This window comes from Drosophila gunungcola, unplaced genomic scaffold (genome assembly GCF_025200985.1).
Source record: "Drosophila gunungcola strain Sukarami unplaced genomic scaffold, Dgunungcola_SK_2 000077F, whole genome shotgun sequence".
NCBI classification, from domain to species: Eukaryota; Metazoa; Arthropoda; class Insecta; order Diptera; family Drosophilidae; genus Drosophila; species Drosophila gunungcola.
In genome coordinates this window covers 412,059-428,673 of record NW_026453240.1, presented here as the reverse complement: position 1 = coordinate 428,673, position 16,615 = coordinate 412,059, and the positions used below count along the sequence as shown (strand labels likewise).

Sequence of the window (16,615 nt, the reverse complement as noted above, 5' to 3'; positions counted from 1 at the left end):
AGCCATAGCTGGCCGTGCCCGCTCCAAAGTCAGCTGGATAGCTGGCCGCATATTCCGATTTCATGTGACAACTGGAAGCTGGAATCCTGGCTAGCTCCGCTGGCCAATCCGCTCATGGTCAGGCCATATTCCCGCCGCCAATTGCGACTCACTTTGCATGGCCAGTGCGGCGTAGTGATGTGGGCCAGGGCTGTGGCGGAAGCGGTGGCGGTGGCGGAAGCAGCCGGCGAGGATGCCGCTGCGGAGGCAGTTGCTCCGCCAGTCGTCGATGCCAGTGCCGCGGGTGAACTGCCGCTGGAGGATGAGGCCGAGGACGATGAACTCGCTGAGGTAGTGGCTGGTTGTGTTTGGCTGCGACTGCTCCAGGGCTCCACGGAGTAGCTGGTGGCCCCCATTTGCTGGCCGTTTTGCGTCTGCTGCTGGAAGAGTGGCGGCGGTGGTGCTGGCAGGGCATTGCTACCCTGGTAGATGCTAGCATAGGGTGCATAGTTAACCAGAGGGCTCTCCAACTGCTCCTGTTTAAACTCCACGGGCGGGGTCAGGGGTTTGCCCTGGGACTTCTTCTCACGCTTCTCCTGCTTTATCGCCGACGCAGCCTGCTCCTTGGCCTCCGCGGCCAGTGCCTTCTTGCTCTTCTTGTCCTTGAAATGCGTCTTCTTGTGCTTGCTCAGATGATCGCTGCGCGAGAATTTCTTGGAGCAGATGGGGCAGGCATAGGGTCGATAGTTGGTGTGCGTCCTGCCATGACGTTGCAGCTCATCGGATCGCGAGAATCGCTTGCCACAGGTGAGGCACAGAAACGGACGCTCGCCGGTGTGCCAACGCAGGTGGGTCTTCAGATGCGAGGCCTTACCGTACAGGCGCTCGCAGCCGGGAATGTGGCAAATGTGCTGCTTGCGTCCGCGCTCATCCGGACCCACAATCGGCGGCAGGCCGCTCATCTCGTTCGTGCAGTTGGGGCACGTGCAGCGCACGGATCGCCGCTGCAGTTGCGTCTGGAAGGCAATGTCGTCGAAGTTGAAGCCCGGATAGCTCTGCGAGCTCCACGGCTGGTACAGACGCTCCTGGTGCGAAAACCAGGCGGCGGATGAGGACATGCCCACCGCATTGCCGTAGTAATCGGAGGCGTACTGCGCATACGGGAACTGAGTTCTGGAAAGCAAAAAAAAAGCGGGGGAAAAACATGATTAGTTAACTGATCAGATATAGTTTGGTATATAAAAAATATCCCATTTACAAAAAAATTATAATATTGCATTGAATAGTTTACAACTGGAATACATCCAAATAAGAACATAATACTTTGAATATTGTATTCGCTATGGTATAGTTAGATAATACAATATTTTGAATATATTTATCAACACTCTATTTACAGAACAATGTTAATATTGCATTGAATAAAATAAAACAGAATACAATAAAATAATTATATTGCTTTAAATAATTAAAAGCTCGAATATAAACCATTTTAAATGTTTTTTTCTTCTGTGTACGTAAAGATTTTAATCCAACTATCATTAGCAGTTTAAAATGTGTTAATTAATTGCTTTAATCACCACGTTTTTCCCTATCATTTGAAGCTGAAACCTTTCATTTGATTAGAAAGTAATAACAAAGTTTGCAATAAATGTTATACTATTTACGTCAACCTGGGTATTGGCTTGAAAAAAATTCCATAAATTGTGCTGTATTCAAATTAACCTATAATTTAATTAACAGCCTGAATGTGGGATCTATATTTATGTTGCAGTACCTAAGTTTATTTGTATGATAATTTTTAATCAATCTTCAATTAGACGTAGATGATCCTATAATCCGGTCTTAATCTTTGTATTTTATGAATAATTCTATTTAAAGATTTTAGCTGTGACCTTTTGTTTAATGATTTTATATATTTCATATACTGTTCCCGCCTTAATATTTGTTTTCTATGGACGATTTCATCATAAAGTTTGAACTGTAACCTGTATTTAATATACGTTTGTGATCCTATCTTCATAGTCTTCATATTTTTACCTTTAATTTGATCATTTTAATAAATACTTTTTATTTATGATCCTTTGATTCGATCTTTAAGTTTATATTCCTTGGACGATCCTTATTTAGTTTGATTTTAAATATTTTAGATTATATTCATCTTTATTTTTGTTTTCTTTGGATGGTTTGGATCTTGAAGTTTGAACTATGACCTGTAGTTTCAATGATCCCAAGATCCCCTCCTAAAGTCTGATGTCTATTACCGATCCCACTGTAACCCCTACTTTGGATATGGATAGTTACCTTGGTGGCCCCAATCCGGAGTAGGCGGTATTCCAGCCGTAGGCGGCACTGGCGACCGCTGCAGCTCCAAGGTCCGCTGCTGCCGCTGCCGCTGCTGCCGCCGCTGCTGCCGCCGATGCGGCCGTGGAAGTGGGCGATGAGGCGGATGAGGATGAGGATCCCGATAGCGATCCCGCTGCTCCTGTTCCCGTGCCTGCCGCCGCCGCCGCCGCCAAGGTCGTCGAGGTGGGCGTGGAGGGGCTGGCCGAAATGGAGGCAAAGGATTGGGCGGGCGAGGGGAAGATGCTGGGCGAAACGGAGGCGGATGAGGGCGCCGACTGGATGCTGGAGTTGGGCGAGGCGGTGCCCGTGGAGGAGGGATGCGGATATGGCAGTTCCAGCTTCATTGCCGGCTTGCCGGAACCGGAACCGGAACCGTACATGGGCGAACTGCCGGAGCTGGAGCCGGAACTGGAGCCGGACAGAGAGAGGGAGTGGGCGTGGGCGTGGGCGTGGGAAAGGGCGGCGGCACTGAGAAAATCATGGTGTTGCTGCTGCGATTGCTGCTGCTGCTGCGATTGCTGTTGCTGCTGCGGCAAGTGTTGCTGCATGTGTTGTTGCTGTTGCGTCTGTTGCTGCGGCATGTGGAGATGATGTTGCGCCTGCTGCATGTGCAGATGATGTTGCTGCTGCTGCTGCTGCTGTTGCGCCTGCTGCGTCTGCTGCGCCTGATGCTGTTGCGCATAGGGATTCAAGTAATTGCAAGCCGCATCGATCATGTTGAAAGGCTCGTAGTAAATGTGATGTGGTTTAATTTTTTGGCTGCTGCTGCTGCTGCTGCTTTTGCTGCTTCTTGTTGCTACTGCTACTGCGTTCGTTAGCAATTTTCGCACATTGCTCTCGCACTTATTATGGCACGCTTTTCACTTTAGTTTTATAATTATAGTCTTTTGTGGCCGGCACACACACGTAATTGCATATGCACGCGGTGAACACGGAAAAACACAAACAAATTAAAGGCCACCGAAAATTCGCCAATGTATATTCCCTATATATATATATATATATATCAATATATATAGATGTGCGTATATATGGAATTGAAAAACGAGCGGGCTTCTCTGCTGCGTCTTCTCGGTCTGCTGCTGCTGCTTCTGCTGCTGCTGCTGCGCGGGATGTGATACAACCACCGGTAATTATCGTCGACGATTGCCGACTGAATTCCAAAACGCGGCGAGAGAGTCTAACAACGTACAAAACGAATCACTGGCTGCGGGCAGCGGCGCGGGCAGAGGGCAGCGGCAGAGCAGCAGAAATGCTGCTATCTCGCCCTCACGCCTGTGTGGCCAGCTTGGGGTGCGTGTGCCGCTGCTCACTCGCTCTCGCTCTCTCTCTCTCTCTCTCTCTCTCTCCCACTCTCTTTTGCTCTCGGGCAGACATGGTGGTTGTTTTGGGCCACAAAACGGTGCCTTCGGGGCAACTAGCTTGATCTTACTCGCACTCTATGGCCGGCAATGGGAGCTCCTCTGTTCCACCACCATCCTGCTCTCCCGCTCTCTCCCAAGAGTTATGCTCTCTTTACCTATTGTTGCTTTTGCTTCTGCTGCCGCAGGCGTTTTGTTTTAATTTCTATGTGTGGGTTTGTGTGTCAAAGCAATTGGGTGAGCATGCCTTTAGTGTTTGTTCTTGTTGTTGTTGTTGTTATCCTTTGGTGTTTTTCTTCTTAGCTGTTGTTGTTGGAGCTCATATTGCTCCTTGTCGCTGTTGTTGTACTTGTTGTTGTACCTGTGGTCAAACTTAAACTTTAATTCAAAAATTTGGTTTACCTTTAATCGAAATTCATTCAGCATTTAATCCTCAAGATCATCTGTCTTAAAGTAACTATTATCTCCAGTTTTTTTCCATTTCAATTCCAAAATTATAAATTTGAATTAGCAATTCTTAAAATTTAAAAAAAATTTTAATACCAAGAGAAAAAATGTTTGTTTAACAGTTATTGAAAATGTAATTTCCCAAAATTGGCAACCTTAAAATCTTCGTGCATTACCATTTATTTAAGATTGTTTAATTACGTAATGGACTATCTTATTCAATCATTCTTTATACACAATTCACATTTTCACATATTACAATGTACTTTCCCATTTTTGCCCCCTCAATTCTGGATGGCCATAAATTACTCCACTTCTTACACATTTCTAGTACCTACCTTCATTATAAAGAAGAATATCTGCTTAAATTCCCATTATCCATTATCCCTTAACCCATTTCGGCCCCCACCATTGCACGTACTTCAATTTGTTTCGACGAAAGTAAGCAGACAGAAAAAAGCATGGCTCATCATTTTAATTAAATTAAAATTTCTGTTTAATGGCATTTAATTTTTCATTATACTCCCGAGAACCCAGAAGAAGAAAAAGAAGAAGAAGAAGTGGCAGAAGAAGAAGAAGGGGAGCGGGCATAATTCAAATATCAATACAATAACAATAAAAACTAATAAATTTGTGGTCGCGGCCCAATGAAATAACTGTATTTAAAGGGGCGTTGACCAAACACCACCACAAAAGAGGGAGACAGCAGCTCTCTCTCTCTTTCGCTCTCTCGCTCGCACATGATAGCGTGTGTGTGTGTGTGTGTGCATGATTGTGTGCCGCATATTAATCACAATTGTTTTTGTTGTTGTTGTTGTTGTTGTCGCTCCCTTTTTATTATGCGGCGTCTTTTTTATTACGCATACGCAACGTGGGCCCGGGCCACAAATTTTACGATTTGCTGCTGCTGTGAAAAGATAATGATGACTCCCAAAACGAATCGAGCCCTTTAAAAAGGCATATCGACTTTCTAGTTACCCTCTGATGTTTCAAGTGGACTTCAATTGCGGGGTTCTTTGGATAATACCCACTGTTTGTACTATGGAAGTTGGTATGCCAATAGGCAATGTTAAGATCTACTTATAAACTAATATAAAATGCCATAACATCAGAATAACAGCGGAAAATGGCATTATACAATAGAAATATAGCAAAATCAGTAGAATTATCAGGGATTCTCTAGAATCAGCTTTTAACAAATTGATACAAATTTTGGTAAGCCATAAAATAATGATTAGATGGTATTGTTTGGTTTTATAGGTTTTTCAGACATTGCTTTCTTCTCTTAACTATCAAAAATCCTCTAAACATGATTCGATTTTTATAAAAATCTCTTTTAAAATAATTATCAAGTAAATATGGGGTTGTAAAGATAAGGATGTGATATATTTTTCGTGATATAGATTTCTTGTGGGTTCTCAAGGTAAAAATATTTATTATTTGTAAGTATAAGCTTAATCATATTTTTGCTTAAATAAAACCAAATATGTTCGAACCTATATACCCGAACTTGGGCTGTACTGTGTAGGCGACTGGGACTTCTGGGCAACATGTAATGAAACGGAAGATACAATTATATTGAGGCAAACCGGAGCAACAACAAGGAGCCAGCAGTCTCCTCCTTGCCCCGCCATTCTTCCTGCCCGCCGAAGATTTATGACAATGCTGAAGTCAACTAGACTTGAAGACCGTCTGCCCAGCCCCTCCACCCCCTGGCCCACCTCCTTTCGGGAATATCCATATACTCCCCTCGGCCCTTTTCTCTGAGTCCTTGTCCTTGCTTTTGTTCTTATTCCCTTTCTTGTTCTTGTTTCTGTTCTTGTTTCTGTTCTTGTTTCTGTTCTTGTCCTTGGGCCACAACGTCGCCGCATAATCAATTAGCAAAAAAGTCGGCAGCAAACCCGGCATGGAAAGTTCCTACTGTCCCTATCTACTTGCCGCCGCCCACCAGCCAGCACGCCCACTTTTTTGTACCACTAGGTCAAGTGAGGTAGGAAAATCGCTTTGGGAGGAATGGCGAGCTGTGAAAAGGCGTTCTGATTTGGGTGGAAAATAAATAATTACAGACTTTCAGAACTTTGGGCACACTTTAAAGATTTGTATTGTATTTTTGATAAATATTTAAATTATTTAAATTAGCACTAATACTCTACAAAAAGAAGGATCTCATAGGATCTCATTTCAACTTTCATACTTTAAAAACTCTACTTCTAAAAAATAATCGTTTTTTAATGAAATAATTGTCCATAATATACTCACTTAATCAGATTTAAGATTGCTATTGATATCTGTAAATCTATCTTATATTGTCGAATATATCTCAAATATATTTCGAAAAAAAAACACGTTTTAATGAAGTAATTTTCAAGATAACACTATGAAAGCACTTAATCAAATTTAAAATGGCTTTGAAATTAAAAGAAGTGATCTAAAAATCTTCTCAAAATACTATGCAAAATGAATACTTATATATTTTCCATTATGATCTCAAACCTAGTGTAATATAAAAACGTTATTTCTAAAGAAAACACTTTCTAATGAAGTGATATTCAAGATATTCTTAAAAATCGCATTTAAGATTGCTTTGAAATGGGAGAATGTGATCTGTAAATCTCCTGGATATGTGTAAATCTGTCAAAATATTGTGCAAAATGCATACTAATCTATTTTCGGGAAATGACTCCAGATAGCACTTCAATCCTGCTTTCAAGCCTTCAGTCCCCAAAATAGATCGAAATAGATCCGATCCGTTTCGATCCGTTGTGATAATCAATTGATTAGCCGCGACGAGCCCACCAAACAAGGCGGATTTCAGTGCGAAATCGAAATTTCAGGTAGAAAAGTGGAAATCGCGGATGGCTAAGCTGGGGTTAAGCTGGAAAAGTTTTGACTTCGTCGCATCAAAGCTCCTCATCCGCGGGATTTCTCGCTGGATCGACTCTAATCCTGGAAGTGGACGAACCCGAAATGTGGATTACCCCGTTTTGTTTTGCTACCTAGCCCCCGACTCGGTTACGCCTGAATCGTAATTATTGATTCTCAATCCTGATCGCTTTCCTCTTCGCAGATTAATGCGACATCTTCTGGTCTTCTACACTCAGCAAAAAACAATGAAGATAAATAGAAATTACTAGATTTATTACTTAATTGTCTTTATGTAAGGTTTATGCTTGTGCGGCTATAAACAATTATATTTAATTTAGTTAGTTATACATGGACTGAAACCACTTTTAATCGATGCGTTGCTTTTACAAACTGTTTTGGGACTATAATTCCCAACCTTTTTTAAGGATTTTATAAATCAATCAGAAACTGTTGATAGAAGTTGGCTTATAAAACTAACAAGCTAATTGAAATATTGTAGACCAATTTGTCTGCCCATAATTTAAAATAGATTTGAGAACATGTTCATATTTTTTTCGAGTGCATCTATATGGCTCTCCCATCGGTTTTTGGTGGTCTCGGATTAAACCGCACCCTTTTGGTTGGGAAGGCGAGTGGGTGGCTGCGCGGGGTGCCATAAATGCATAATCCACGTTTTACGATCGCTTAGCAGGAAAAGTCAAGGGATCGTCTGCGGTAATCCGAGCGAGAGGCCAGATATCGGGGTAGAATGTTGTTGGTTATATATCCAGGTAGTGCCAAAGAAACTTCAATTGAAATTTTCGGGTGCGCAGTAGACCCATAATCCTTTAACCCTGGAGCGCTGGCCTGGCAACCTTAACCCGTTATGCAGATTTGTGTTAATTGGATTTATGGGGATTTTCGCATCTAAATCCTTTCACTGTCTGCAAATATTTTGGCCTTTCTAGCCTCTTCGCTTCGTTCTACGCCGGAGATTAGATTAATCTCCGGGGTTTTCTCGCCAATTGACTTTGTATATCTTTCCTTGTTGCTGAACATCTACCCATCTACGTATCGCTAACTATCTTTGACTTTTGAACAATCTCTGACTTTCGCAAAAGTCGTTTTTCTTTTCATGCTGAACTATTGTTAGTAAGTTTTGTAATGCCACTATTTTATTTTTGTATTTTCTAAAGGTTTTTTTCATCAATCACCCAATTAAAACAGATAAACCCTTGAATGCAAAAATCATACCCCTGATTTCATTCGTTTATACACTTTTTTAAAGAAAATACATATTTAAAATTTTATTTTTCGTTTAATGACATTTAACAAAACATTTAGACAATTGTGCCTTATCAACTTTATTAAATAAATATTTATATATAATATTTTAGATCTTTTAAATAGGTATTATATTCTTTCAAGTTGTTTAAATGGCAACTGAGTATCTTACTCCTGTCTTTCTATTTTCGTTTTAAGATATGTCATTGCCAAAAGTTTGAAAATTATATAATGTGGAATTTATGGAGTTACGACTGCTGCTGCTGGTTTTTGCTGCTTATTATCCACGAGATGCAACAGCTGGCAAAGAAATTCATCTGAGCAGAGCCAGGCAACGCCCCCCATTTTTTCTTCACTCTTCTGGCTAGGCATACAGTTGAGGTCAAAATAATAGTAGCTTTTCAGCTTACGGAAATAGTATTGACGATACTGTTGCAAATGCTGTTATGTTTTCATTAGGTAAATACTGTAAGCTAAAGGGTTTAAATAACAATTTCCATTATGACAAATATAAAAGAATATTCTTTCTTTGCCTATTTTTTTAACCGCAGCTGTATATTCATATAAAGTAAGTACGCCTTTCAACTCGATTTAGCCAACTTGCACGGCTGTTTGACGACAGATTGCGCAATCCGCAGGCCGCATCGCAAGGTCATGCCACGCCCCCTTTGACCTTTTCGTGGGCGCACTTGTGGCCATCTCCCGAGATCGAGATCGAGATCGAGATCGGAATCGAAATCGAAATCGGGATCTTTGGACTTCCAGGGAATTCTCTAATCAAGCGGCAACGATGCAAAAAAAACACACACACACAGCAAAACAATAGCATAAAACAATAAATTTTAATTTCAATAATAAATACTACCCTTCCACATGTGTGTGTGTTATTTTCTGTTTTTTTTCTTTTTGTGTTTCTTTGGTTTTTTCTTTTCTTTTACGACGAAGCGTGTGTCGAAGTTGGATGGGGGAACCGCGAACAAGATATTAGAGATCTCCTCGGGGACCGTTTTGCACTAAAAATGTCAACAGCATCAATTTACAGCCCCTAAATAGGGGTAGAAAGAGAAGGAGCGAGGCAGCGAGGCAGCGAGGGAGCGAAGAAAGAGTGCCGAAACAAGGGGATTCTAACACTTCCCGGGAATTCACTTGGCCCCGAGCTCAACAAAAATCTCTGGATGTCCGAGCTCGAGGCACTTGTCTGCTACACTCATCAAAAATATGGCTACCGAAAAGTTAATGTAAAAGCTTTGGAAACCTGATTGTGTTAGCCAAATAACTAAAAAAAAGAACTCCAGAAAAAAACCTTCTTAAAAACGTTAAGTATGCCTTAAAGAAATACCTAAATAAAATGTGAAAGAATTGTCGACAACAGGATTTGAAATGAAATTTAAGGTTTTTTTTTTTAATGTAATGTAATAGCACAACCAAAAAAGTAATACAAAATAAACGGTTCTTTTACTAGATGAATTGTTTAAATAATATTTAATGGCCCAAAATAAATAGTAGAGTTTCAATATTAGGATGTTGGTTTAACATTTCTTTTTTTTTCCAAGTGTATTTTGTTTAATTGAAAATAACGTGTTGTATTAAAGTTTAATATGTATTCTTTGCTTCAGCTTCGATTCAAAATACGCTCTATAGTTTGTCAAACATTTCTCGCAGTGCATTGAGAACAGGAGCTGGAGAGTGGAGAAGAGAAGAAGCCGCCGGGCAGCCGCTCAAATGGGGTGTCGAAATGATCATCAGTTGAGGGCGCCCCGCGGCGGTCCGCTCCTCTGATCTTCGCACCGCACGCCCCGCTGCGCTCCTTCCATGGCCCACAAAAAAAATACGAAAAAAAAGTATAACAAGAAAGGATCCTCGACCCCGAAACAGGACTCCTTGGCCCCTGAAACAGTGGCAATAACTGAGCAAAGGCCATGGGGTATGGGTTATGGGCCATGGGAAAAATCGATGTGATTTCGCCGTGTGTTTGCGAAATGCAGGCGACAAAGGTGCCAGGACAAAGGACAACTAATTGGTCCGCTTCCAAATTGCGAGTCGCTGTTCTTTTGAGTCCTTAGAACCTGCCGCTGGTCCTTTGTCCTTTTGCTCCTTCGGCTTTTTGTTTCAGCCGGTGGCACAACAGGTTCAAAGGGAAAAATGAAGACGAGCCGTGCAAGTGGAAATCAAAAATGCTTATTATTCTCCAATAAAACGGAGTCTTAATATTAATGTTGCAAAATAAAAGTTAACATATTGAAAACGAAAAAACAAGGGAGATTTAAAGCAAAAAAACGAGCCAATAAAACGGAGTCGGTAACAATTCCATTTCAATTTGATTTGATATTAATATTATGAAATAGTAGTTAACATATTTAAAACGGAAAAATATAGGAGATTTGAAAGGATTTCAAAACAAAAATATTTATTTATTCTTCAATAAGCGGAGTCTTTAGCTGGAAATTAGATTTTCTTTAATATTTATGTAACGAAATAATAGTTAGCACATTTAAAATGAAAATAAACAAAGAGGATTTAAACGGAACATACGACCTGAGCAGGTGAAAATAAAAATATTTACAAAATCAAAATAAAATTCGACAATTTAAGTCTATATTAATTATAAAATATAGTGTCATGAAATTTTGCAATAATGAAGATTTGAAATATTTTAACAATTTTTTTTATAATTTCTTATTAATATTATTGAGCTAATTGGGCTTCTAAAATGTATAAAACCCTATTGTTGACCAATTTTGGTTCTCTGATAAGTGCAACAATAAATTTGAATTAAAATTTAATTTTGTGTATTTTTTACAAACACAGTTTAAAATTGAATAAAAGCCAAATGGATAATTCTTCAATTTCTTTTAATTAAATTAAATATACTTAATAAACTGTTTTACCTTTTTTAAATTATTAAAAGCGACATCTAGCCACTAATTTTGGCCATACTATTTTCATAAAACGCCAAGAGGAGGCGCCACTTTTCAACTTTTACATGAATTTTACATACACTGTAAAAGCGCCATGGTGGTTGAAAACTTTGCTAGATCGTTAGTTGAATTCCAAACCATTGTGTCTTTAGTTATTCGGTTAAAATCGATTTTCAGATATAAATTATCATTTATTTTGTTTCAACTAAAAAAGGTATAGTTTTTTAACGATGCTTACTGCATTCCTTGCTTAACAAAAACTGATTTGTCTCAAAAGCTAAACATTTTTGTTGGTTAACGGCCCAAAAATTTGCCTTGTATAGTTTACAGAAAGTTTTCGTAGAACCTGAACAAAATAAATTAAAAATTAGACAAAATTTGTTTTAGAAACAAAATATAAATACATTTATTTGTTCGGCCTTATTCTTACGATACAAATAAAAACTTTTATGTTGTATTAAAAATTTTAGTTTGCTTATTGATGAATTACTTTAAATTATACGAATTGTTTCCTTATGAAGGAAAATTTCTTAACCTATTGCCAGTTTCAACCGCAATTATTGGAACATTTTGAACTGTTTCATTACGACAGCAAAACTTCGAATATCTTATTTTAATATTTCACTACAATATGGGATATTTCTAACTAAATAATAATAATAATAATAAGCTTACAATAAAAACCGAATATAATAGCTATATTAATGTCTAGCTAAAAATTAGTTAGAGCGGCAGCGCTGCGTCGCAGACGAATGCTTGGAAGAAGAAGAGGAAGAGAGGGCTGAAAAAAAAGAGAGAAAAGGGGGGAAATTGGCGCAAATTGTACACGCGAGGCGCAGAAGTGACATCGTCGGATTAATCGGTTTGTATGGCGTGTTTTGAGGCAAACTAAATGCCGTCGATTGCCAATGTCCCGGGAAAAATAGCATAATTAAATAATAACCAGCACATCTAGTGTAAAAGTCGGGCATTTATTCCCAATCGCAAAAGAGGCACTCGCTGACCCGTCTCGTTCGAGTCCCAGTCGTGCCATCCTGCTTGCACCCACGCTTCGATCGCTGTATAACCAAACTGCCATCTCGCTCGTTTCGGTGACAACGTGTCGGTGTGAGTTCGTCAGTGTGCCAGAGTGCAAGCGTTTGTGTGTGTGCTGTGTATGTGCAACAAACAACGGCGGCCGCTAACAAAAAAAAAAAATTGTAAATAAATACGCTCCAATGGACAGCGCGCGAAAATCGAAAAAGTGCTCGAAAGTTTACGGAAGGTCAACCACAAAACAACGAAATTCTGGGGGAAAATAGGCAGCTTGTGGGGCATTTATTGAACAATTTGAAAATTAATTTGTTCTGTGCGTTGTTTGCATGGCCACCGGTTCGTCGGACAAGGACGACGATAGTGTTATCCTGCGGCGGTTGATTTCTCGGCTCTCTCGCTCTCATTGTCTCTCGCGGCGACACGCTCACACTGAACCCACCAGATATGCGCAAGTCCAGTGACTCGATTATTTGCCCCCTGTGAATGTCGTTACTTAATTTTTTCTATTGAGAATATAATCACTAGAAAATAATGGACATAAATCTTGATTTTTTAGAGGATGTATGGATATATTTTTGGAAAAGAAAATGTTTTGCTCACTACATGCTTACATCACTGATTGTGGATGTCTGTATTGCATTTGATTTGGTTTGTAAATTGGAATTTATTGTTTTAGTTAATCGTTTTAAAAACATCAATAGGAATTTAAAATCACAAATAAACAATAAATTTACCAATATAGAAAATTGTTAATTATCTATATACGACAATAAACATAGTTGGCCCCAATCCACAATTTTATAAGAAGTAGGGGAAATTATATTTTTGAAATTTTGAATTTAGTTTCTAAAAGACATTGCGGAAAATAAATCAACACCACTTAATTTAAAAAAATATATATATTGAAAAACATTTAATTTAAAACTTAATTTAATGCATTTGGAGTTCATATGGCAGCTAAAATTAGAAAAAAGCAAGAACACAAAACTTATTCTTTCCATTTTACGAACATTTTAATTGTGGAAAGTAAAGGAGAGTTGTAAAATCCATTCTCCAACAACTTAAGTTCTTTCTAGCCCTTTTTCTTTAACTTGTGCAACTTTTTGTTTTCTCCTTTGTCTTGTGTGCAATATTTTCGTGACCCAATCTGTGATTGCCGCCAAATAAAAATATCTGCGAGCTTGTCACCGGTGAGTAGTGCTCATCTCTGGACTCGCTGCTTCGTTATCTGGCGCGCCATATGTGTGCCTGTGTGTGCGAGTCGGCTCTCGCCAGAGCGCGTGGCGTGAGCGGCTAACAGCTGTTACGGCGACTACAGCTTGGTAACAGCGGCATTTGTATGGCATTTTCAGCCATAACAGCGGGCTAACAGGTCGCGAGAGCAACGAGAGCGGCGAATGAACGAACGAACTAAACAAAACGACAAACGGCGATTTGAGGCCTTTGCCGTTTGTTCGACGGTTTCAAAACGGTCACACTGAAGCAAAAACATTTGGGCTCGGAGAACGATTAACACAAGCGGACTGAAATTTTTTTGTTTTAGTGTTGCGAAAAAGTTTGTGGGATTTTTCTAAAATCGCCGGAAAATGTGAAAAATATTTGGTACGAAATCAAAAATCGGTAAAATTGCAAAGAATATTTAGAAATTTAGTGCGTGGCAATCGGAGGTGTTGTGAAAATTCGAAACCGGGCCGAAATTGGGCCGGAAATTTTTTCAAATTTTCTGCAGCATTTTCTCGAATTTCGGATTTGCATCATTGAATTTTGCGATTTTTGTGCGGGCCGGGAAAAATGAAAAACGCTGCGGCGGAGACAACACAAAAAATTTCTGCAATAGAAACTTTGAAACGACGTGAAGAAGAAAACGAAACGAAAACGACGAGCGAACACAGAAAAAAAATGGAATATATTTCTGTCGTCTGTTTTTCTTTCTTTTTCCAATGCTCCTCGCACTCGCTGCCGCTTACCCGTCGTGTGTGTATGCACACCAATGCGTTGCGCCGCTCGTCACCAATACCAACGCACGCTTTCTCTCTCTCTCTCGTGGTCGTGTATTCGCTCTTCCACGGTCTCGTTGGTCTGCGTGCGTGTGTGTAACTGTGTGGTGAAAACGTTGGCGTCGCTGTGAGAATCTCTGTACGCGCGCCCCAAACTCTAAATGTGTGTGTGTGTGAAAGCTTTTGTGTCAGCCAGCAGCCCCACTACTAGTGTCATCCCGCTCGCTCCCCACTCGCCACTCGCCAGCCCCAACAAATTTAATTTCATATGATGGCCGCTCGAATGCGGAAGCAAAACCAAAATACGGCCACTTTTTCGGCCATTTAAATGTAAATTGTGCGCTAAGCAATAGGCTTAACCGGCTGGCATTTCTGCATATTTTTTTAAGGGCTCTTGCTTTGTTTTTCGGTTCTTAAGGGACATTTCCCCCCTTTTAATTTTCAGTGAGCTCCACAGCTCCCATATTTTTTTTAACATAATTTAACCAGCAACGGCACTTGTTTCGGGGCCTGGCGGCAAAATAAATTATATTATTTTCATTTTCGTGGTGTGCGCCAAAAGAGCGAGAGACCAACACACACGTCCACACGTCTGCAGCGAGTACAGCGCGTAGAATTTGCCGAATAAAATTGCGAGACAAGAGCTCAGAGAGAGAAAAGTACATTCTCGTTCCCTTTTCGCCCCTTTCGTCTCGTTTCGTTTCGTTTAGTTTAGTTTCCCGTTTTCCTTTTCCCCTTCGTTTTCGCTGGACACTCGCGCGCGACTCAAAAAATAAATAAATATTGCTTTCGATTCCTCCGTGTGTTCAATAAATCTAATAGGCAAGCATTTTATTTTGTGCGTTACAGTTTATGTGCAATGTTAGAGCGGCAAACGGCGGCAGTAGCAGCGGCAGCATCAACATCGACATCAGCAACAACAACAACAGCAGCAGCAGAGCCAGCAACAAAAACAAAAACAACCGTAACACAACAAACCCAACAACAACAACAACAGCCAACAATGTGAATTGCTTTTTTTTTATTGTAAACGAAAACCGTATCAAGTGCATAAGAAAAATAAATAATAATAACAAATAATATATAATAAAATATATATAGAAAAGAAAAGTGGAGCCGAAAAAAAGCCGCCAAAAAAAACAAATCACTGAAAAGATGTAAGATAGCGGAAAAAGGCGGATAGAAAAAGAGGAGAGAAGAAGAAGAAGAGAGTGCGAGAGGCGAACAACAACCGTTAATTTTCGCTCAGTGGAGGCAGGCAGGCAACAACAAACAAACAAGCTAACAACAAACAGCAACAAACACAGCCCCCCGCCCAGCCAAGGTCAACTTTTGGTGTTTTTTGGGGCCCAACAACACAAAATGCACGCGTGTGTCTGCTGCTGTTCGACAAACAACAATTGCAACAACAACAACAAGAACAACGACGGCAGCAGCAGCAACAACAGCAGCAGCAGCAGCAGCAGCAATAACAACAACAAAAGCAGCAGCAACAACAAATTGCAGCTAAAGAAGCACAAGGAAGAGGAAGCATTCGAACCGGAAGCGGTACAGGTCAAGGAGCAGGAGGAGCAGCAGCAGCAGCAGCTGAGGAAGCGGGAGCGGGAGGAGTTGTCTGCTGGCCAAAGCGCCAGTGGCGGCGACAACGACAACGATCTCAACGGCGCCGCAACGAGGAGGCGGTGGTGGCTGCGCGGTCCTCCAGGATCAGCGGAAGCGGAAGCGGAAGGAGGAGAAGAAGGGGGTGCAGCAGGAGCAGGAGCAGAAGCAGGAGGATCCAAAGCCCGAGCGACAACGACGACGACGTGGTGTCCACCAGGCGTCGTTGCGGTGACGATAGCGCCGCCGACGTTGTTGCTGTCGTTGCAGCGGCAACCACTACTGATCAGTAACAGCAGCACCAGCAGCAGCACAAGCAGCAGCAAAAGCACCAGCACCAGCAGAACAACAAAATCCTTAACAACAACGACCACCTCAGCAACAGCCTCCATCAATATCCTTAACCAACACCAATACCAATACCAATACCAATACCAAATCCCAATCCTCGCCAGTCACGCCTTTTGAGTGCCTCATTTTTGTGTGTAGTGTTGTATGTGCGTGCGTGTGTTGCAAAAGTGTCCAAAACTGAAAAAGTATCGTAACTAAAAAACACTACCAAACACTAAAACTGAAATCTTTTGGCAACCTGTGCAACAACTGTCAAAGAACAAATCAAGAAGCACAGCTCCGCTCCCTTGACAAAAATCAGAACTCTACCGAACTTCAACGTTGTCGGAGCTCCAAGAAAAAAAAAAAAAAGAAGAGACAGAAGAAAACTCTTACATATAAAAAGAAAACGTGAAACAACCAAAAAAACAGGAAGAACTACTGACGAACGGAGGAGCAAGCAACGCTTTTCCTC

The 16,615-nt window shown here is 40.8% G+C and overlaps 2 protein-coding genes across 6 annotated transcripts; one reads left to right on the top strand and one right to left on the bottom strand.

The window, feature by feature from the left end:
- Positions 1 to 4: 4 nt before the first annotated feature.
- LOC128264734 (transcription factor btd) lies at positions 5 to 3,470 on the bottom strand (the record flags this gene model as incomplete). The annotated part of the gene is given in 5 exon segments (XM_053000389.1): positions 5 to 76; positions 78 to 131; positions 133 to 195; positions 198 to 1,152; positions 2,284 to 3,470. Coding segments are annotated over 5 exon segments (1,902 nt in total), but the record flags the coding sequence as incomplete, so codon positions are not given.
- Positions 3,471 to 11,890: 8,420 nt separating this feature from the next.
- LOC128264731 (myb-like protein A) lies at positions 11,891 to 16,515 on the top strand. 5 transcript variants are annotated; one of them, XM_053000386.1, is made up of 3 exons: positions 13,306 to 13,816; positions 15,061 to 15,216; positions 15,313 to 16,515. In XM_053000386.1, exon 3 carries the CDS (start codon positions 15,574 to 15,576, stop codon positions 16,276 to 16,278), a length of 705 nt encoding a protein of 234 aa, XP_052856346.1. In that variant the 5' UTR covers positions 13,306 to 13,816; positions 15,061 to 15,216; positions 15,313 to 15,573; the 3' UTR covers positions 16,279 to 16,515. The 5 variants fall into 5 exon arrangements, with proteins under 5 accessions (XP_052856347.1, XP_052856344.1, XP_052856346.1 ...); XM_053000387.1 differs by lacking the exons at positions 13,306 to 13,816; positions 15,061 to 15,216 and adding an exon at positions 11,891 to 12,041; XM_053000384.1 differs by lacking the exon at positions 13,306 to 13,816 and adding an exon at positions 11,891 to 12,041 and having other exon boundaries at positions 15,061 to 16,515.
- Positions 16,516 to 16,615: the final 100 nt, after the last annotated feature.